Below are 23,391 nucleotides of genomic sequence, written 5' to 3' on the forward strand. Positions count from 1 at the left end.
AAATGATCTTAAGGTCCTTTCCAACCCTAACTATTCTATGATTCTATGCTGGCATGCTTCATCATCTTGACTTTATTTCTTCAGCTTCCAACCTGCGACTGCGTCTTCTCCAGTTAGAATAATATCTCCCCCAGGAACTTCACTGATGTCTCCTACCACAGCAGTACCTTAGTGTTCAGTATGATCACAGAATAATAATAAAATAAACCTTACTAATTCTGAGAACCTGATGGGTATTCACATGTTTTGGATATCTTTGTGCCTCAGGTGACTCTGAGTAAGTCTGCTTTCTTTTATCAGATATTGATCCTCAGCAGTCCCAGCTGTTTCTTTGAAGCTTGAAAGAGAGACTACTCGGACTTCCCACATGGAAACAGAAACTAGGAATAAATCATAAAGTATGATAAAGATGACAGAAAATGTGAGGTGCAGAGATGGGAGTGCAGTGGGGAAGTCCATTTGCTTCCCAGTGCAGTTGTTTTTTATCCTTCTCTACCAAAAAATAATACATTACAGTGCATGAGAAACAACTCTATACTCCGTGCTTGATCTGGGTCCTGTTTTTGCAACAGTCCTCTAGCAAAAGATTAACACTGTGGTTAGCGGGTGGATACTGTGTGGTTGGCATCCAGCTGGGTGTCATTCCAGATTTCCTCCTCCCCTTTCTCAACCCTTCTGATGCATTAGAGTCTCAGTGCTTATTCAAAATCATAGACCGTGTCATTTAACAATGTTTGGCAAGTTTTATTTATTAAATATTTTCCAACAAAAGCCTGTAAGGCAACAGAAAAATAAAGCATAAAATACATTTGACTTAATTGGCAGCAGCAGACTGCATGCGTCAGAAGGAATTAACCTCCAATAAAGCAGGATGTGCAGGAAACTCAATGTACTAGTTTGATATGGTCTTTCAGACCTACCACTTCCTGGTACAGAGGCAGAAACATAGGTTGGCTAAGCATGGAAAAGGCCATTGGATTTATCTGCATGCAATAACTCTCAAAAAATCCCACACACGCACATCTAGAAACCTAGAAAGAAGGAATTCAGGATTCTCTTGCAATGTCAAGGTTTTCATATTTATTTTCCCCTTTAGTGTTTGAATCCCAGGAAGATGGAGTACAATGTTTATGCCTCACTCCAGTACTCACCCACAATGTACTTGCTTGGGCATAACGTAAATACCAAAGCAGCCAAACCAGACAGGTATAGGTTTTGGGACACCCTTATCAGTAAAGATATAAATACATGACCAATCCAAAACTATGTAATTAGTATTCTCAATGTGAACAGATTTGCTTGAGAACTATTTAGAGAAAGCTGAAAAAAGAAAGGATTTCATGTTATTTTTTTGAGGTAATAAAGGGTGGACAGAAACATATGGCTGCAGTAAAGAAGGACAAAGAAACCCTCTCCCTGGTTTAAAGACTCATTTTCACTTTGCTGTGTAAATGACAAGGCCTCATTTTTCATGGTTTAAAGAAATGAAGAAGCTGACTCAGAGAGAATGTCCTGTCATGAAAGTCTCAGTAAGGATGTTCTCTTGTACATATGGCACCTTTTTTCAAGGAATTCACATCTTTTTGGTAATGCTAACAAATAGTCCTCCAATGTATGCAAGCACTACTCATGGTAAACTGAGACCTGGGACTAAGAACACGTTGTGAGATTTTTAAAACCAGGAACTGATCAATTCTTATTTGCACTCAAAAAATCATTAAAGTTCAGTTTGGGCAACTGGGACTAGGTTTTGGAATTAGAAGTCAGTTGTTCATGTAACAGTAATTAATCATCTATTTAATTTTAAAGTGCTTAAATCATATTGACATCAGTGGGATTAAACCAAATAATAAATGCAAGTTTTTATTTATGTTACATCCCAGATTTCCAGAAGTGTGTGCTAATGTGACTTTGAATTGAGGTGACAGCAATTCAGACCCCAGAGAGGCAGTGCCTCCTTGATCCCCCTTGTTTTTCAGGAAGAAAAAGCAAAGTAAGGATCCTATAATTCATGGCTGATAGGATCCGGTCTCTCAGGGTTTCCCTAGCTATTCTGGAGATAATATTGTAGTGAACCACCATTTGAAAACATAGCAAAACAAAAAAGCTTCTCATGGTACCCTGGCTTCAAGCCAGATTCTTAATTTTTTATTTTATTCACACTTCTACAAAAATCACCAAGATCCACATTCTGGAAAGTCTGCCTCTAAGAGGCCCCTCAATTAGCCATATGGCCTCTTAAAATACGTGGAAAACACAGTATATATCGGGTGCTTCAAAATGGAAGTACCCAATAGCAATGAACAACTCGGATGGTATGAGCTTCATTTTTTCAGTGTTTCAGTTGCGTCCTCTAACAAATGGGGATGCACAATGGCTTGTTCTTGGGCATGAAGCACCAGGCATCCCCATGAGAAAGCAAGTTTCTGAGGTGCATAGCAGAAGGAAGTATGTGACCCTCAGATACTTGGGGTAGATGTTCAGTCAGCATAAATTCTTCTCATGAGAAACTACAGGATCAACAGCACCTAAACATTACTGTAATATCTTTGAAGTAGATTAAGCTAAGTCTAATTATATCAGAGAGGGCATCTCTTTGAAGTCCCATCTTTGTAAGCAGACTTCTGTACAGCTGTTGTTTTTACTATCAAGCCTTTGCTGACATTTGCTGACCCGTACCCTGGATTTTGGGAAACTGTAAATATCATTAATTCAAGCAAATAAAGTTTTACTTCTAGCAGTAGCTACCTACCCATCTTAAGTTTAAAGAGAGAGAATTGGAGACTAATGGTCGTTAGCTATGCCCTGATGGTAGCTGTTTAATGAGAATAAATGATGAGTTCTGCATCAGCTTAGAAAACAGCAATAAAGTCACAGTAAACATGCAGGCAGCCCCTTCAATCTTCTGTTGCAAGGTCCATTTTTGTACTCTATGACCTAAAACTTCATATCCAGTGTCTTCCTTTCCCTTCTCCTTACTTGAATGAATGTCCTTTTGTATTTTTGAACTCATTGCTTCCTCTTCAAGTATGCTGCTTTATTTCTTCTCCCCATGTCTTCTAGAAAACTAAGCAGTGCTTTCCTTAGTCATTGTCTTCATTAAAGCTCTACCACATCATCATTCGCTTCCTTCAGAGATCACTTTTCATCCCTTTTATAATCGTGTTCTTGATGTGCTCTGAAAATGCTCACTAACAGATGCTCTTCATGTGCTCTCTTTCTTGCAGAGCCTTGCAGAGGCTTTCACAGTTTACCCCTTTGAACTGTTCTACTTGGTATACTTGATCTCTGGTTGCATAAATAGAATATTGGTCCAGGAAAAGTAGAAGACAGTATAAGCTATTTGATTCCACAGATAGCATTGTGGCATGCTAAATCAAGGAGATGTGGTGGAGAATTTTGTTCCCTCTGAGTCAGTGACAAAACTTCTATTGATTCATTTGAAGTGTTGTTTACCAGTAACACTTGTGGGGCAGGCAGTTTAAGAACTGCCAGATAGGAGCATGTGTGGGAGTGGAATGGAGTCAGACAAGAAATTTGCATCACTGACCAGGGGAGATCCAGAAGGGTATAAATCCTATTAGGCAAACAGATGCCATAAAAGATAACATGTTTCAAGTGCTGCAAAAGAAACACTGGGCTCCCTATACGCTTGATTTATGCAAGGCTGATGAACTCCATAATACCAAGACCTGGAGAATTTCTTTGGAATTTTTTTTGAAGTGCAACAGAGTCGTGAGAAGAAGTACACACTAATACTTAAATACCTTCCTGATACATCGAAAACAATGTCTCAACATTCCCCAAAGACTCTCCACTTCTTTTACCCATTTGTTTCCACCACAGCTCTTATAAAACCATGCTGACCTGGTTACAAGTGCTGCTCAACCCATTTTCCTATCATTTGATTTTACACAAAGGTCTACATTCTCAATATGATGCTTCTTAAAAGCAGCAAACAACAGCAGTTTGTATTACATTGTATTACTAGCAGCACTCCAAAGCCACTTTGGGATGAATAGTTTCCATAAGAAAAACGAAAACAGATCTTTTGCCCCTGCAAACTCTTTTAATACATTTGAAACTGACAGTGCTTATCTGCATAAGCTGAGAACGTGAACCAGGGGGTTGCTCTGTGTTATACAGCAAGTTAATTGTCATAATGAAATGACTTATGATTGTGCTAACATTCTGTTAAGCTCCTCTTACAACTCCTGTGGTGCTTTCACACCACTTATTCCTGCAGCTCACAGTAAAACCCTCATAGATTGTTTGATATGCCACACTTCACTGTGATTTCTATACACTCTATATATTTTCTATATACTTTCTTCTAGCTCCGAAACCTCTATGCAGTGCATTTGTCATGTGGCTCATTAATTGTTCATCAAAGACCAAACATATATTTTTTAAGTTCCCATCCAATGTTTCCCATTGCTTTCTAGAACTTGCCAGATGGTAAATACTGAAGGGCTTTGAGTAGGGTCTTGTCATTGATCCCTTCAAAGTAATTGGAAAATGTTTTCTACTTACACAGTAACAGTAGAATTGTTCTAAAATTATGGCATGCTTTGTGATACAGAATAGCAAGTAATGCTGCCATGAGCTCACACAACTTGCATACAGGCTGCAGGCATCTCCATCAACTAAAATTTCCTTGACACAAAATGAATTCAACACATGCGATAACTCTGGAGTCTGGTGGGATATGGTACCTGAGGGAGAGCCAGGCTAAAGTTGAAGCTTGTCTCCACTAGCTGAGGATGAGTTAAGGTCACCGTGGTCAGCCTCCTTATCCCAGGGGACATGACCAAATTCCATAATCAAAACTGAATTAAGACCACACTTTGACCCAAGAGACTGTGCTCATCTTACCCATTCCTTGATGGTGAGCGTGAAATGCTCTCCTAAGTTCAAACTCCAATAACGTGGAGGACGAGCAAACAAAGTTTGAGTGGAGCTTCAGTGTTTCTATGAGCAAAGGATGCTTAAAAAAAAAAAAAAAAGGATAATCAGAAAAGAACATTATTTTTGATGACAGTTGTTTCCAAACAACACACACGGTATTTTCATTATTTTTAGTGATACCCTATCCTTGGAATTGTTCAAGGCCAGGTTAAATGGGGCTTGGAACAAGCTGACCTTGCGGAAAGTGTCACCGCCTGTGGCAGCAGGTTGGAACTGGATATTTAAGGTCTTTTCCAACCCAAACCATTCTATGATTCTATGATTCTATGATTATTTCAGGGAGGGGATTAATAATGGAAGTACTCTAAGTAAATTTGGAAAACAGTGAACTCATGCAAAATGAGGCAAGGGAACAACACCTCATTAAAGAGTACCTAAAAAAACTTACAACCTACCAGAGCTTGTAAAATTTCTAAACTCTGTCTAAGACTTTCAGCAGTTTTCATCATAGGAGTTTTAATCCATAGGAACTGACAGTGCTAGAGTAGTTACCAGAGATGAAACAGTTACAGGTCCATCCTAGCAAGAACCTGACTTTGGTCTGAGAAGGCAGATGGGGATGATGATCAAAAAATCCTCCAGACCCAAGAGGAGGTTGGTGAAGGACTATGGTGCTCTGGCACTGTACAGAGTGTCAGCAGTCTGGTGGAAAAAAAAGAGATCAGAGTAATGAAAACATGAAAACCTTGCAGAGAGAGTCCTTGTGCCTGCTCTCCATCAAGTGTTAGAAACCCAAAACCCCCAAAGGCAGGGTGACACCACCAAAGTACAGAGGAGCTCAGTGGCGATGCGAAGTACATCTCAGAAAAGAGCTGGTGGGAGGGGAGATCAATCCTGAGATAATGCAGCAGCAAGCCCAAAACTTGACAGTTCACAGATGCTTCAAAAGGAGACTTACCACAGGCCTTTTGCAAAATGTGGTTTATTTGGAGACCGGTAGCTTATACATCACACGCCCCGATACAAACAGTAAGTGAAGATGTCAGCGCTTTTGCAACTGTTGTGAAAAGCTGGAGTTATGCACATGTTAAAGAAAGAAAGGAGAAATTAAAAAGCCCCATCATGACTGAGATCTTTACAGCAGCTCTGTTACAGTAACATAAAGCAATAGCTGTGAAAACAGTAGTCAGAAGAGCCATATTTGCAGTTGGTTGAGTTAGTCTCACCAAGCCAACCGACTCCACAGAGGTTCACAAGGGATGAACATGAGAGGACACTAAGTTATCTACCCTGCCTGAGCATCACTGTCTCCTCAAGGAAAATGATTTAATTTCCATGTGGAGGATGCTGAGCCATTGGGTAAAGTGGTGGAGGAGGAGAGGAAAGATAAAATCTGATGTTGCTGCAGAGGAACTTGTGGATGCTGAGGCTGTGTAACAGCAGCTGACCACTCTCAGCAGCAACTTGGAAAAGAAACTTAGAACCATGCTAAAACCGGCTCTCAGTCCCACAGTCACAGCATGAGATTTCACAGAATGGAAAATACCCCTTGGCCTACAGCCCTTCATCTCTGATGATGAGTGATGAGAAAGCTGGCCCCCTTGTCCATAACCCAGCCCTGGGACTCCCTTTTCTGCAGGGATCTGGAAAGGGATGCTCCATCTGCTTCATGAGCAGAAACTCCACCTGGGTGGCACTACCATAGTGGTGGCTGTGAGACACAATTTGGACCAGAGAAGTTTCGGTTCATTTGGTGAGAAGCACAGCCTCAGAGTGTGAATCCCCCTTTTGTCCATGGGGTCCATGGCACAGTCCGTTTTTAACTTTCAAGGATATTCTGGAAAAGAAAAATAAATAAAAAAATAAAAGAATAGAACCAAAGCATGTTTTTCTCCATTACCATAAAGAGGGCTTGTGAATGCATGGTATTAGTATCCCAAAAGCTATTAAACTCCTTAGTGATGGAAAACAGATGGAAAATAAGACAAAAGAATTCACAACTCATGTTAGACTGAATTGAATTCCTTTAATTTCACACAATGAATAACATATGAATAGGATTAACTTTTTTGGCTTTTTTTGTTTGTTTTTTTTTGTTTTTTTTTGTGTTTTTTTTGTTTTTTTGTTTTTTGTTAAGTGCTCTATAGTGTGCTAACCTGATTTGGTAGCGAAAAGACTGAGCTTTGTTTTAGAAAAAAATGTTTAAAAACCAACATCTAAGATCATGAAGGAGCATGACATTAAAGCATGCCAGATGTATCTAAGCCTCAAAGAACATCAAGTCCATATCCATTTTTAAATGTACAAAAATGCTTCATGAATAAAAACTGTTACAAAAAGAACATTTCAAACAATGTACAAGTTTTTTTCTTGCCTCTATATTCAATAAAATACAAATACATTTTTTTGCTCTAAAATATGTTTACATACAATCAAAGTAGAACATGCAAATTACACTTTAAAAAAGGCTTTTAAAAACCACTTATGAATACAAACTAAAAATTAGCCAGCACGACTTATAGAACAATCTTGTGCCCCATTCGTTTGATTTTTTTAATTTTTTTGAAATACAGTATATACATATTTAACACTTCATGTGCATTTATTATTTAAGAAATAGCTTAAAAAAATAAAGAAAAAGAAAAGTAAAACAAAGCAACATGGGATTGAACTGCTTCCCCATGTTGTCCAATTGGCAGCTCTTTTCATGTTTTTACTCTTTTTTTTTTCTTTTTCTTTTTTTTTTTTTTTACTCATAGTGTTTTATACAGCCTAGGCAGGCATCTTAAGGAGATCTTGAATATGTGTTCTTTGTTGAAATGTGCTTCTAATTATCTCAGAACTGCTGCACCCCAGTTTTTGGATGATATGGAAGGAAGAGGCATTGCAAGGCATGATGTTTGTTTTCTCCATTCAGAAAACCATCTTGTTGTTGTTTTTTTTTCCTTTTTCCTGTCTTTTTTTTGTTGTTCATTTTAGTCTTCAGGATGCTACTTATATGTGCTTAAGCGCAGTCCTGAATCAGGGCCTGTGAAAATAAGAGTTGGGGAAATCCTTGTGTACAGAACAGGGACTCCTGTTTAGTCGTCGTATTGCTGTAACACTCAGAAGCCCTAGTGACAAACCAGCACCTCATTGTACCAGACGCTACCCAAAAAATGTAATAACACAAACAGAATATTCTACACAAATGGTCCAAAGCATTGCTATCAAGTGCAGTCATGGGCCATGCTGTAGGATACCCTCGTTATACCTTTTTTCTCTCTTTTTTTTCTCTTTTTTTTTGTATGATGGTTACCCAAAAACGTGTAAGGTGCTTCACAGAAAATTTGATATCAAAGGGCTCAAAAATTTGGCAGTATGAAGTTCTTGGAGACACAAGGGCTTGTGTATTTTTTCCTCTCTCTCTCTGCATGCTTATCCCCATTCCTCATTTTATGCTGGATTGAGGAATACAACTATGCAACAAGACCCATGGAGAGGATATAAACCCATTTCATGTGGCTCACAGCCATGTGGTCTTTTTATGTTTTTCACATTTTTATTGAAGCATACTAAGATGTGTGAATCTGTGACCCAGTAGAGATGTCTGAAAGTTATTTTTGGTCTTAATAAGCAAAAGGGCTTTCACCCCAATTTTATACAGTTCTTGGAAATGTGTGGAGAGAGTTTAGAGTTCCTTGGTAAATCTTCCTAGAGGTGGCGGTGGTAGTGGTAAATCAAAAAGCTCATTACTGGAATATTGTTGGGTAATAAAATGCAGGGGTGGGATTTTAGCCTTAAGCCCTAAAACTAAATCCTTTATGATCTGCATGTAGTACATCGCCTTATAATATTATTCTGTCAGCAACTTGCTTATCATCTTTATAGACTATGCAACATGCAGAACACAAATTCTGAGTGCCATCTAACAGTATATTCAGCCTGCTTTCATACAAATTAACAAGCTAATCTTTCTGCCAGCTAGGGCTGGCTGCACTAGGCTGCTGTTTGGACAAACCTTGGGCATCTGGATAGAGTCCATCCTACACGGACAGCTGGCAGCTACCAAGTCTTGTACCCTTAGTTTCTCTAACCTCTTCTGTTTTTTTTTTTTTCCTCAGTGGTGCATATATTGGGTTGGACCCTCTGAGTGGATGCTGTTCTTAAGTGCGGTGCCTCTAACAGCATTTTGAATAGTACTTTTTTGGAAGGATAACAGCATTTTTTTCCGCAACCTCAGGAACATGAGAGGCATTAGCCTTTCCCTACCAGTGATCCTTCCCTAGGTGGGTTGTATCCCAGTGCATCTGGAATCCCAAATCCAGACCTTATTGGCACTTTGTGAGGTCTGACACATCTTGAAGCCATGACGGGTGTTCAGTGACAGAGCTTGGTTTTTTTTCAGACTTTTGCTCCACTTGCTCCACATTGAAATGTCCTTCAATGTTAATAAAAGAATCACGAAAGGTAAAACTAAGGATATGTTGTTGTCTGGCTTAGTTTCAGCTTATAGGCTATGTGGAATACCAAATTTATAGTTTTTCTTGCATTTTAAGTGACACCATCACCTATTTTCAGGCCCATAGGAGAAATGGAAAAAAGGAGATTTCTGAGTCAACTAAACCCCATCCATTGTTTTTTAAGGAAGAAGGGAAGAGCTTGAAGAGGTTTAAGCATTTTTTTTTTTTTTTTTTTTGCAGGCCTACAACTTCAGTCAGTAACACTGTGCTAATTCAAGACAACTGAAAAGCAAAATTGTTTGTAACAGAATGAGCGACCGGCCAGTTTATTTCTAAGCTGCATTAATTGGAAAACAAAAAGCACAAATGAGTATGATGAATGATGCAAAATAAATTCAAAACAAAATTCTGCAATCCCTCTTATCAGTTTTAAGGAAATATCGATGTTTGTTCCAGCCTTTAAAAAAACCCAAAACCCAACCTTCTCCCAGCCCCCCCAGCCCAATCCAAACACCAAATGCATTCAGTTTTAATAACCTAAGGTGCTATCACAGAAGAAAAATCAGTCTCTAAATATAATGAGCTGTATGTTTACAGTGTCCCTTTAACACCATAGTCTTGATATGATTTTTGTAAATAAATAACAGAATAGAAACACTTTTTTTTTTTGTGGGGACTTTTTTTATTGGATTTGTCCTTGTTTTTTTGTTTGTTTGTTTGTTTATGTTTTTTTAGTATCTTGCTATTTGAAATTTTCTTGGCAATAGGCCAGTTCAAAGATTTCTCAAAAAAGGGAACAGCAGTTGGCTTGTGAATCATTAAATAATTTCTATCCCCTCTTGCTTGCTGGAGTCTTCCCTCCCCCCTCTCATTTTAATATCCATCTTGCCATGACAGGTGTTGAGTATACTGAAGGGTTTAAAAAGAAATGAAATAAAATCAAAAGTACCTATTTCAAATTTCAATAACCGGCTTCTTTTCTAAAGCATTGTTACTGCAGTGGAACAGTTTCACATTCAGTCTTTGTTTTAGTTAAACTTTTTTAATTGGGCTGTGGAAATGGAGCTTGGATGTTTTGCTCAAGTTAACTTGATGGCTAACGTACAACTCGAATGAGAAATGTACAGTTTGAACTGACCATTTAAAGAGACGATTTGTCACACACAGTTTGCATCCATGCAGACTGAGAGCTTTATAATTACAGTATGTACAAAAAAAATTATTTTTTTGTTTTCAGTTTATTAAGGCAACCACAACTTGGAAAACATATCCAAAGTGGCATTAATACAATTGCAGTGGTGATACCCTTTGAACATTTTATTTTTATTTTCAGATAAGAACACTTATTCTTTTTCTTTTTTAAGAAATAATTGCCAAGAAAGAACCTATTTTCCATAAGGTGTTGTTTTCTTTTTTCTTTTTTAAACAATCTACTTTATCTATTTTCTTCAAAAGAACATATCAAGGCATTGCTACCTAATGCAAATTATTTGGATCCTGGGATTCCCGTCAGTTTAACTGGGAATTGCAGGTGGCAAGAACTGGTAGGTTTGGGCCCTGTCTTTTTACTCTATTTTTTCTGTTCCATTTTTTTGGGTTTTTTTTTTTTTTTAGATCTTTTATCTTTTTTATATTCTTTTTTTTTGGTGATTTTGTTCACGTTTACTATAGCTATATTCCCCAGAAATGTCTTGCTGTTCTCTAGTCATACGTTCTGAGCATGAAAACAACTTGGTTGATTCACGACCTCTTTTTCACATGCCATTGAAAATGCCAAGTTGCTTCATAGAAACGTGCTATCCATGTACACCTTATTTTAAATGCTGTGATATTCTGTTGTTCCTTGGAATAGCACTCGGAATGAGTGTGCACACGTGTAAGGCTCTACTTTTCTATTGCCTATATTGCAGCTAGTTGTAACTAGGCAAGTAAATGAGAAAGAAATATATTTCTAGCAGGAGTCAGGCATTCTGGGTTATGCTCACCCAAAGCCTGGTAGGTATATAAAACTGGAAAAAAAAAAAATTAAATCAAACAGATTATAACCAAGATCACAGTTGAGAAAATTACACTTTTTTTTTTTTTTTTGTGGTTTTCTTTTTTTTTTTTTTTTTGTTTCTTTTTTTTCCTTTTTACAGTGATTTCTACTATGGTATGGTTACTCTTAGTTTCACCTGGCCCGCCAAACAGAATCAAAGTCGAGCACGCAGCTCTAGTGACAACGTTCAGCTCTCTGCGAGGATGACCTCCCACCTCCAGGTATGATATGAGAACAGCAATGCTGAGATGCTGATTAGTTTTGGAAACTGTGTAAAGTAGATGCTATCCCCAACTTTGAAACACACCCCCCTCCCCCCTTATCCCCAACCTTTCCCACAGCCTTTCCCCCACTTTTTGGGGGGGGGCTGAGGCAAAAGCGATGAAGAGGAAGATGTGAATCCCGGCTGGCACAGATATCCACAATGGGTTCTGGCTGCCGAAGAAATGAAAAAGTCTGTTGTTGCCGCAGGGGCAAAGTGGACTGTGCTCCTCCAGTCCTTCAGTCTGGTGTGCCCCGCTACTAGCACCCCACTATCCTATGAGGTGTTCTGGCCTTATGGAAGGCCCTCATTTTCGCTCCCCTTGCCTTTCCGGTGCCGCTTCACTTTCATGTCTTCCTCTTCCTCCTGCAAGGTCTTGCTTTTTCGTTTCCCAACCCGGGGTGTGCGGGGCAGAGGGAGAGGTGGAGAAGGAGGAGGAGGAGGAGGAAGAGGAGGCGGCAGGGGTGGCGTCTCTCGAGCCATGTGTATGACAGCCTCAATGGTGGCCATGATTGTGTCTTGAGTGGCTGCTTGCTCCAGTATCAAAGGGTTGAGTGTCGGTCTCTGACCTCTTTTGCTGGGAAGGTCAATGCATTTTTCCAGAACTGGCATTTGGTCTCTGGAGTCTTCATCAAAGGAAAGGGGTTGCTTCCGAGGACGCCCTCTCCGTTTCTTGACGAAGTTATTGCCTGTCTTTGATTGTCTCTGCAGCCGCTTGGCTTTCAGGATCTTGTTGACATGATCCAGATTCTTCTTCGTGGACAGGATCTTGGTGTAGTTGCACATCTTGCGCACTTCGCACTGGATAGCCTCAATTTCACGGCGCTTGAACCTTTTCTTCAGTGGTGAGCTGGCTGTTGGGAGACAAGGAGAGAAACAGGGGTAGGTCAAACAACAGTGAATGGAAACTCTCCTTTGCATGCTTTTAGCACCAGGAAGACTGAATACTTTCAAGCCTAGCAGGCTGAATATTACTACTGAAGAAGTGATGGCTGTAAGACAGGATTCTGAATAGAAAAATGATTAAAAAGAAGTAAAAAGAATATTTATTAGAGTCCCAGAAAAATTGCTGTTACCTTTTTTTTTACTGTCCTACTTGAAAACAATACTTTGACTATTAAGCAGTCTTCAGAGATTTCTCTTCATCTCTCTCCACTTCTAGAGCAACAAAGCTTTTCTACAGAAATGTTTCACCATGGGTTTGCTTCTCATTTCTAAACCTCTAGTGGGAGGGAAGGAAAGACTGCTTAGCACAGCTGTCATACTGGCCCACTGTGATTATTAAACTTTCTATAGCCCAAGAATATACTCCTGATGTTTTCACCTCAGCCTTTAATACTTATCATGGATGACAGTTAGTATGGAAGAGTTTGCTACTGAAACTGGTGGGCACAGACTAGCTGTGTGGGTCACTTCACCTGGGCCAAATTCATTAACCCCTACCTGGGCTTCTTTACTATCATCACTGCAGATACTAACTTGAACTACTCAGTCATATAATTGACTTTAATGGCCCCTAAAGTAAGCTTACTCTTGGTTCAGATCACTTACTTTAGACCTGAGCGGAATCCAAAGTAGTTAAATCTCTTGCCAAGGTCATGTTGTGAGTCACTGTCAGAGCTGGAAAGAGTACCCAACATTTCTTGGCTCCTGGTCACTTGCTTAGGACATGAGACTTTGCTCATTTTTCTTAAATTGTCTCATTGTCCTCTACTGAATGTGTCATCTGTCTAGAGTTGAGGATTTGCTCACAGATTAAAAGTAACTTTGTGAGAGAAACAGAATGTATTAATTCTGCTGTTGCAATAGCTAGTGCTCCCTTCCACTCCTAACATATCTATTTTGCACTGTTGGAAGAGAAATTATGGAGTTCAGTATTTCTTTTCCTTAAAGAATAAAACATCCTACTGAATTAACCTCAGCCCACCTCTACTTGCAAACTTAATTTACACCTGACCGTCAAGCAGTCATTTGGGTTTGAAATCCTTGAAATTTCCAGAGCAGCCAAGATTTCTAGAAAGGTTCATTTGGAGGTTATCACTCCCTTCATGGCTAAGGCTAAACTGGTAGTGGTAGTTTAATCAAGTTGCTATTGTAGCATTTTCTGCAGATAACCAGGAGCTGTCAAGTGGTAGAATCTCCTGTTTTCACTATGTGCTATGACAGATTCAGCATACAAACCTCACTCACTGGCCTCCCCTCTTGGAGAACGTAAATTATTGGCTCTCATACCGCCATTGCTTGGATTCAGCAAAGAGCTTGCATAAACAAACCCAAGTTACAATGCAAGAATTAAGAATGAGTCATAAACAAAACACAGGCATATGCTCTCTTATAAATAAAAGACCTGGATGGCCAACTTCCCAAAGTCTGGTTTTCATTAATTACAAAACAAAGTACATTTCCCATATGTAACCCACTCCCCACACCAAAAAGAAAAATAAAACCCATTTGCAGTTTGTGATTCACAGAGAACAAAAGAAAAGGGGAATGCAGTCATTTTGGTACCAAATTAAAAGAGAAAGGAAATGAAATATTGAAGTTGCTCAGAAGCTAATCAGTTGCACGGGATTCCTCTCAAGTAGGTCACCCCTAAAAAGTATGGATGCAAGAACCCTTAGGGCAAGTGGCAGTGAGCTATTTCTCAGTCACCTGATCAAAAAACGCTTAAGCTGCAGTCACACTAAAGGATTATTTTCATCTGGCCCCAGTGGTGGTTGACATATACAGTCCCAGTATTTCCAGCTCTAAATATTTGACTTCTTTGAGTCCCCCTCAGATCTTGAGAGTAGCTTCAGGTCAGAAGATTTAAGAAATCAAATATTTGGCACACTCTTCATATTCACTCTCCACCTTTTGCCTCTTATTGCTATTGTCAGGGTACCTTTTCAAGACTTTTTTGAAAATTCCCATATTCAAGATGCAATTTTTTTCCGAGGAAGTAAAACTGAAATTTTTCAGCTGATGATGGAAATCTTGAAGATGAGAAATCTAGCAGAAATATGGGAAAAATTGCAAGGTTCATGGTGAAATCATAAGATTTGGCATTACTCTCAACTTTCATTGGAAAGAAAGCAAGCCAAAGGACAGGAAATGAATATGAAAAACAGCATTAACCAAGTATCTGCAAAGATTTTATGGATTTACTGAATTTAGCTATAGTTGGCTGTCTCTGCAGTTATTACCAGCCCATTGCAGTCAGTGGAGATCTGCTGTGTATAGTTGTTAGAGCATGATCTTCATTTCTTAAATGGGAACTCAATGCAACTTAAGGTGACCATGCATATCCTCCTGACACCCTGATGTTAGATAAGAAAGATGCAGGTTTACTGCCTATCCTGCCAAATCCAACAGGTGTCTGAGGCACACAAGAGGTCCAGTTCACGCAGGGTGAGTGTCCAGTGGAGCCTGATGGTGAGTAGGCAGTGCCTGAGTAGAACAAAGACAGGCATCTATTTTCTTCCAAACTGCCTAGTTCTCCAAAACTAACTGATATGCACACAATTATGAGTGGGAATTTACATTTACATTTAGATCTATAAGCTGACCACTCTAAGTGTCTTACTTCACACTGGATGCTTTTTTGCCTCATAAAACTTTTCAAGACAATAGTCCCTTTCCTTTCAGAATGAAATACTTATTTTCATTTAGAAAAAAAAAAACAAACAAAAACCTGTACTGTTGTTCTATGTTGGCTAACTGCATTAATTTTTCTTTCATAAATGCTTTGGGGTGTTTATGACTTTCTCCAGAAGCTTTTTAGAAGCTACTACTAATACTTTCGCATTTCTTCCTAGCAAGCCTCTGGACTTTCAAGCTCTAGAAAGTGTTTGAGTTGTTTTACATAGTCTGTCAATAGTCAGAATGCATGGATCAAATAAATAATATGCTTTCAAGTCAGGCTTTTTAAAGGAGATATTAAAAAACCTAATATTATTTTAACTTTTAAGAATCAGGGACATCTGATTCTACATTTGGTGTAGGGAGACTATGTGGAAAAGAGTTTGATGGGTCTGCAGGGGGAGATTTGATGAGGTGTGCATATGACAAAATATCAGGGAGATCTGCCAAAATAAACCCCTATTGAAGTGAGAGCCATTAGGTGTTACTAACTCATCTGGAAGCTCTTGGTAAGCAATCTTTGATATAAAATATTTTCCTATATTGCCATGTGATATACTGCTCTGCTGAAAACCAAAGCTAAGTACTAATCTTTTCCATTTTATGCAGACAGATCCTGCCCAACCCTGTACCCAAATTGTTCTGCATTTTTTTTAGGCTCCGTGTTCTCTTCCTGCACATATTATGCTGCTTGCACATGGAAATATTGCCTTGGGAGGAAGACTTTTGTCTTGCTCTATCTAGTGGAATTCATATAGAAGGGTCTGAAGAGGAAGTGGGGAGTAGTAACACTATACATGCAGGCATACGAAAGAGGGAATGTGCTCCTACGGGTATCATACAGCATGGTGCATGATAAAAAGGACATGGAACTGTTGGAACAAGTCCAGAGGAGGGCCAAGAGGATGATCAGGGGACTGGTGCACCTCCTGTATGAAGACAAAGTCGGGGCTGTTCAGCCTGCAGAAGAGAAGGCTGCGTGGAGAACTCATAGCAGCCTTCCAGTATCTGAAGGGGGTTTATAAGGGTGCTGGGGAGGGACTCTTCATTAGGGACTGTAGTGATAGGACAAGGGGTAGTGGTTTCAAACTTAACCAGGGGAAGTTTAGTTTGGATATAAGGAGGAAGTTCTTTACTGTGCGGGTGGTGAGGCACTGGAATGAGCTGCCCAGAGAAGCTGTGAAGGCTCCGTCCCTGGCGGTGTTGAAGTCCAGGCTGGACAGAGCCTTGGGTGGCATGGTTTAGTGTGAGGTGTCCCTGCCCATGGCAGGGGGTTTGGAACTAGATGATCTTAAGGTCCTTTCCAACCCTAACTATTCTATGATTCAACGATTCTATGATACAAGATCCAGGTACTGGGGATACATGGAGGTAGGCAGATTTTGCACGGGAACAGTCATCTCCCCAGCCTGTTATCTCCCAGGCTGCATGGCCATGCAATGCCTTTGTGAAGGCCTGAAGCTACTTAGCAAAATACAGGCCAAAGTGAAGAGAAACTAGAAATGCTTGACACGGCACAGGTGCTTCTACTTTTCCTTTATTTTCCCACCCTCCAAACAACCTCACCTAGCTGTCCCAAACAAACAAGAACTAACATTAGTCTTAAAACACAACTTTACACAGTTAAAATAAGGCACGGAGGCCCAGTGTTTCTCCTGTCCCTGGGTTACACAGATGCAGTGAGGCTCCATCTCACAAAGACAAATTGAAACAGCCACAGACCATGCCAGGAAGTCACTCAGGATTGATACAACCTGGAAATAGCTTCTGAGGCAAAGAGAGAAATCTCTACCAAAAATACACATTTCCAAGAATAGCTTAGAGCAGGCTGGAGGACCCACTCCAGCACAGCAGTGTTGAACAACCCCTTAGAAGTTCTCCATCAGTCCCCTAACTTTATTCTGGATAGCTTTGTTATGTCTGTAGTACTTAAATCCTTCTTACTGCCTGTCATTTTCCATCCTTTCAGAATTGCCTGAGGCCACTTGCCAGAACATGGCACAGAGAAGACTGTTTGTTCAACAGCTGGGCTCAGTTTGTCGACTTGGTTTGAAAGAAGGACTTTTCAAAGAGCTCCCTATTAATTACAGGAAACCCATAGAACTGTCCTGTTTTCCCATTAACACAGTTTCTTTCAGTTTTCAACTAAATTATTTCAACATCTGGGATACAGATAAACCAACAATTTAATTAGACTTCTGAAAATGGAAAGAATGAACTATACAGTCAAGCATACACTTTCATCTTGAAACTGATCATAAAATATTTGTGTACTTTCATTCTCTGCTGCACTGAAAATCTATCCTGAGTTTAAATATTAGGAAAGTATGAAAGATGAAACAGAGAATCCTGATTTTTTAATATAAAAATTTATCTTTATAGATGCTACTTGTTTCCAATATTCATTCAGGAAATGAGAGGAAAATCAAAAGGAGTGCACTGAAACAACACATTAAATTGAATAATTAAATATGTGATAATTCCATGACTCAGTGAAACACATGTATTTTGTGAATGCGGTATCAAAGGTTTGACAAAACTTTGAGACTCCTAATACTTGCACATAAGGTAAAGTACTGTGGGTTCTTCATTCACTGGAAATTAAGACACAATGCAAAATTAACCTCTCTAACCATACCCAAGAAAAGGCATGATGATACTTGAATGACTTGGCTCAATTTCTGACTGTATAGAGCTATCATCCTTCTGATCTGATTCAAAATAGAAGCACAAAATATAATTCGATTGAAAAACATGCTATTCTGACTTATTTATTCTGATATATTTTAAATCACTGTTCATTGCCCCAGACAATTTCCCATTTGCAAGACAGAATATTATGCTAAAATCACTGAAGTATGCAGAAAGAAATCTCAGCTTCTCCTTAGCTATTCATTATGTATTCTTTGTGTTCATGTTATAGGGACGGGAATTTTCAAATAAATGAACAACAGGGCTGAGAAAGGAACCCAGGAGTCTTGCTTCAGTGTCCCTTGCTAGGCCGTACGGGTTGGTGCTACTTGTGTTCTCATTTCACAAATGGTGGTATGTGGATAAAATAGATCTGATATGCCGAGACAGGACCATAATAAGAAAGTATAAGAAAAACTGCAGCCAGATTATCACATTAGATATGCACATTTGCAGTTACCTCTCCAATTAGGAAGAACAGTCAAGCATATGTTGTTCATTGCAGTGCCGGAAGGAAGGAGATGGGGGAGAAATAGAGGGGATGGAGGAAAAAAAATTACCTGCTTCAGATGTTGCTGATGATGAAGGTAGAAGAGATAACACTGGAGTTGTCATTGCAACACTGTCAACAGCTGCTGGTTTCCTTCTGGTCATCGTGTTACAGGCAGAACTTTCCATTTTACCATGAAGTGAAGTCTGGTCTGCTTTTAAGTGGGGACCTGCAATTCCTTGGGGAAGAAACAAAATATGGATGAATACTGATGAAGTTACATGTCTGGGGAATATCTGGAAAGGAGTAGTCAGCTGCTGTTCTCGCTATGCCGATGAATTTATTTCTATATTTCCGCATGTAGGTGTCTATAGTATGGTCATGATACCAGCAGGGATCATAATTGTTATTTGGCTTTGATAATTTTGCTTAAGAACACACAGTCATGGATCTTTATAAACAATGTAGCCAACATAATAATTCCACATTACTACTTTTTCTTCTCCAAGCAAACACACCCCCTGATACATATATAGAGATCTGTTTCATATCTCTATTTAGTGGGGCTGTCATTCCCTGGGTAGTTTATTCTCCAACACAGACATACATCTCTAATGACCTGACCCAGTGGATGTTTCATCTGAGTAAAGAGCACGCACAAGGAACAGCCTCAATATGTAGTTACCTGTCTAAAGTACATTATTTTTACGAGTTCCCTCCCTAATGAAAATTTACTTAACAACTCACCAAAGAGAAGGAGTTTTTTAAAAAAGAGCAATTTATCACACATTTTTCCTACCTAGGGATTGTAATGCAGAATATGTAAGTAGTAGAAACACACCAAAGAGGTCAAATATATCAGAAAAATAAAAGTTATGCACTCAGGGATGGGAGCTTCCTCCCTTAACAATGTTTCTCAAACTCTCTTATGGTTTGAACACATGTTGTTTACTTATAAACACATCAAATTTTAACTGTTGGATTAAAATTTTACATAATACATCTCTAACACTCCTGAATGTGTATGCATCTATTTATATGTAATATTTGTGTGAGTTCATGTGTGTGTATACATATTGCATGCGTACCTATATGAATTTACCAGATGGAAAAGCAGCTAAAATGCCCCAGTCACTTTTTTACAATAAGACTGCAGGAATTTTTGCCCATTTTACAAAACTCCTAGCAGGTGCTGCTTTGGAAAAATCCAGTATCCCTACTCTCATGAGACCATAGAAGTCTGCTAGGGTGCAGAATTGCTATTGAATCTTTGACAACTTATGAAAACCTCTTCCAGTCTCTCTGATGCTGGGCTTCAACATACCCAGGACAGCCATTCATTTTCCAAAGATAATCTTCCATAAATTCCTTCTCTTTTCAAATCTCAATCTGCACCTGGGCCTCAGATAAAACACATCAGAGTCTGGCAATTACATTACATGAAGATTCAAAAAAACACAGAGCAATTGAGGTTGAAAGGCTCCTCTTGAGACACCTAACCCTTCCTACCCTGCTTAAGCAGGGTCAGCTAGGGCAGGTTTCTCTAGACTGGCCATTTTCGAGTATCTGCAGGGAGGGAGAACCCACAACCTGTCTGTGCAACCTGGTCATCCTCACAGTAAAATATGGTTCAGAAATAACCTCCTGTGTTTGAGTGCCCACTGCCTCTTTCCCTGTCACTGGGCATCACTGAGAAGAGCCTTGCTCCATCTTCTTTGTTCTCCCCCATCGGATATTTGTGCAGATCGAAAAGATCCCCCTGAGCTTTCTCTTCTCCAGGCTGATCAGTACCAGGTTCAGTCCCAAGGCTGAACAGTCCAAAGTTCTCAATCTTTTCTCATAGGAGAGGTGATCCAGACCCTTAACCATGTTTAAGGAGATGTTGGGCTCAAGTGAAAGTTGGACTCTCTCATATATGTGCATGCCTCTATTTTACTGAGGAGCCCAGAGCTGAACACAGTGTTCCAGTGTGGCCTCACCAGTGCTGAATAAAGGGTAAAGATTGCCTCTTTTGATATGCTGGTAATGATTCTAATGCAGCCCAGGAAGCTGTTGGCCTCCCTTGCTGTAAGGGCACATTGCTGAATCATGATCACCTTGATGTCCACCAGGACTCCCAGAGCCTTTTTGACAAGCTGCTTTCCAGATGGCCAGCCCCCAACAGGTGCTGGTGCAAGGCATTAGTCCTCCCCAGGTGCAGGACTTTGCATTAGCCCTCATTGAACTTTGTGTGGCTCCTGTCAGCCCATTGCTCCAGCCTTTTCAGGTCCCTCTAGAGGACAGCATGACCCTCCGGAATATCAACCACCCCTCAGTTTTGTATCTTCTCCAGATTTGTTGAGTGCGTTCTACCCCATCACCCTGGTAATTAATGAACATTTTAGGTAATTTTGGCCACCTTAGCAAACCCTGGGGTGCATCAATAATGACTGGCCTCTATCTGGACTCTGTGACACTGATTGTAATCTTTTGCTCCCAGCAGTTCAGACAGTTTTCAGCTGTACATTTATCTTGCCTGTATTTTATCAGTTTGTATATGAGAGATTTATAGAAGACAGTGCCAGAAGTGTTGCTAAAGTCAAAATAAACAACATCAGATTGGTCAGGCATGATTTATCTTCATAGATTTAGGCTAACTACTCCCAATCACTTTCTTCTCCTTCGTATGTTTGGAAATGCTCTGCAGGATTATTTGCTCCATCAACTTCCCAGGGGTTGAGATGAGGCTGACCAGCCTATTGTTCCCAGAGTCTTTCTTCTTGCCCTTATTGGACTGACGTTTGCTTTCTTGTAGTCCTCAGGATCCTCTCCCAGTCAGCACAACCGCTCAAAAATAACTGAGAGTGGCCTCACAACGATGCCAACTAGTTCCCTCAACACTTTAGGGTCCACCCTGTCAAGTTCCATATACTTGTGTATGTCCTGTTTGTTCACCTGTTCCCTAACCAGAAGAGACTGACCCCCACCTCACTACAACCTCCTGTCATGTAGTTTTAGAGAGTGATAAGGTCTCCCCTGAGCCTTCTCTTCTCCAGACTAAACCGCCCAGTTCCCTCAGCCGTTCCCTATCACACTTATGCTCCACACCCTTCACCAGCTTCGCTGCCCTTCTCTGGACCCACTCCAGCCCCTCAATGTCTCTCTTGTAGTGAGGGGCCCAGCACTGAGCACAGGATTCGAAGTGTGGCCTCACCAGTGCCCAGTACAGGGGCATGATCACTGCTGTGGCCCTGCTGCCACACTATTGCTGATACAGGCCAGGATGCTGTTGCCCTTGGCTATCTGGGCACAAGCTGGCTCATGTTCATCTGACTGTCAACCAACAACCTGTCTGAGTACAGAAATAGGAGTGAGTCAGTATTACAGGTCATGGATTGGTGGACATGTGCAGAGGAATCTCTCTCTCTTACACCACATCCTTCCAGAGCTTAAAATCCAGTATTAAGCACCTGAAATGGTATCTATTCAACTTCAATGTCTTTCTGCTCAGCTTCTCTATTGCAAATGAGAACAATAATATATCCCTCATCTCAAGAGCAATGCTGCAAAAATAAAATTATCAGCATTCATGAAACATTTTTCTATTCATATGAAGGATTAGAAATGTGAAATAAATGAGATATGATGTCACACACTGAATAGCAACAGGAAAATTCAACTGCCAAATAGCTGTTCATTAGGTGAGTGCTATACACTGAATAAAGCAGTGTCCCATAGAATAACTGGGATATCTGACTAGGTAATTATGCTTATGGGATCACACCATATGGAGTTTGAGCCTCAGCATTATTTATTCATGAATATAGTTTTTGCAGAAGAAATGTACGTATGTGGCTACATGTATCAATACACATAAACATACATGCATGTGTAGAGGGTACATAATGATGCTAACAACCTCATGAATTCCACATCTGGTTCTAATTAAACTGAAGGGCCTATATAAAGAACCCTATGAAAACATGCAGCTGTAACCTGTCGACCTTTATTGATAAAAAAAAAAGCCTCTGTGAAGCTGTGCTTCAACATACCAAGGGACAGTCATTCATTTTTTCAAAGGTAATCCCTCACAAACCACTTATCCTCTCAAATCTCTACCTGCACACAGTGTTTGCATTAGGGACCTTGATTTATGGATTCCCAGTCCTTGGATGGAGAGGCTGACTTCCTGTTGCCTTGGTTACTTGGATCTTGGTTCAAGGTTAAACTACTCCCAGATCAAAATCAGTGTCAGGCACAGCATCTAACAGCCAGGTTATTGACTACCCTAGGATGCTTAAAGGTCAGAGACCAAAGTGCTGCTTACTGCCTTAGGGGTGAGTCAATATTTTCAATATTTTTATTCTGTTTCTTCTGAAGAAGTAGTTGCTGCTCAATTACCACCTATCTGGGTTTAGCAAGGTCATACAAATCACTGAGGAAAATCCTCCCCCTACAGAAGAGATACAAATGTAATGAATTACTTCAAAGTCTACATGGCCCAACTGCAGCTCATTGCTGGTGAATCATGGGTTCAGCCATCTGTCTTTTGTTTAAGGCACTTGGTTTCTTCAGCCTGTATCACTCACCCCACTGAAATGCTCATCTAAATTGAGGAACAGGAGTAATTTATAGATCTGGAGTGGACAATAAGGAAGAGCCATCAGATTTCTTTCACAGATACCAAAATGCAAACAGAGCCTCAGAGGCACCATAGGAAACCAGCAGAGGTGCAGCTCACAAGGCTGTGATTCACGCTGCAGTAGTGGAAGGTCTGTCCCTTGAGTGATGGACTGCTGACATGGTATCATCACCTTTATAGGACTTGTTCTTTTCATTTGGGGTTCTCTGTTCAGAAGGCCTTACAGAAGAGAACTCCCCAGTTCAGTCTTTGAATCAGGTAAAAATAAATCATCTGCAACACTAACATGGGACAGGAGGGCAGAGTTTAAAATTCAGA

At 40.0% G+C, this 23,391-nt stretch overlaps 1 protein-coding gene across 4 annotated transcripts in view; it reads right to left on the minus strand.

Annotated features, from left to right (window-relative positions):
• Positions 1–9,645: 9,645 nt before the first annotated feature.
• The window catches only part of SETBP1 (SET binding protein 1), a 268,746-nt gene continuing 255,000 nt past the window's right edge, over positions 9,646–23,391 (minus strand). For all 4 annotated transcript variants that reach the window (XM_061450574.1, XM_061450573.1, XM_061450572.1 and 1 more), the window contains 2 exons: positions 18,523–18,690; positions 9,646–12,504 (listed from right to left, as the gene is read on the minus strand). In XM_061450574.1, coding sequence (XP_061306558.1) covers positions 11,945–12,504; positions 18,523–18,690 — 728 coding nt within the window. In that variant the 3' untranslated portion in view covers positions 9,646–11,944. The remainder of the gene's footprint in view (positions 12,505–18,522; positions 18,691–23,391) is intronic.

This window comes from Pezoporus flaviventris, unplaced genomic scaffold (assembly GCF_033815535.1).
Source record: "Pezoporus flaviventris isolate CSIRO_AGI_PZ_B2104156 unplaced genomic scaffold, CSIRO_AGI_Pfla_v1 ptg000010l, whole genome shotgun sequence".
Lineage (NCBI taxonomy): Eukaryota > Metazoa > Chordata > Aves > Psittaciformes > Psittacidae > Pezoporus > Pezoporus flaviventris.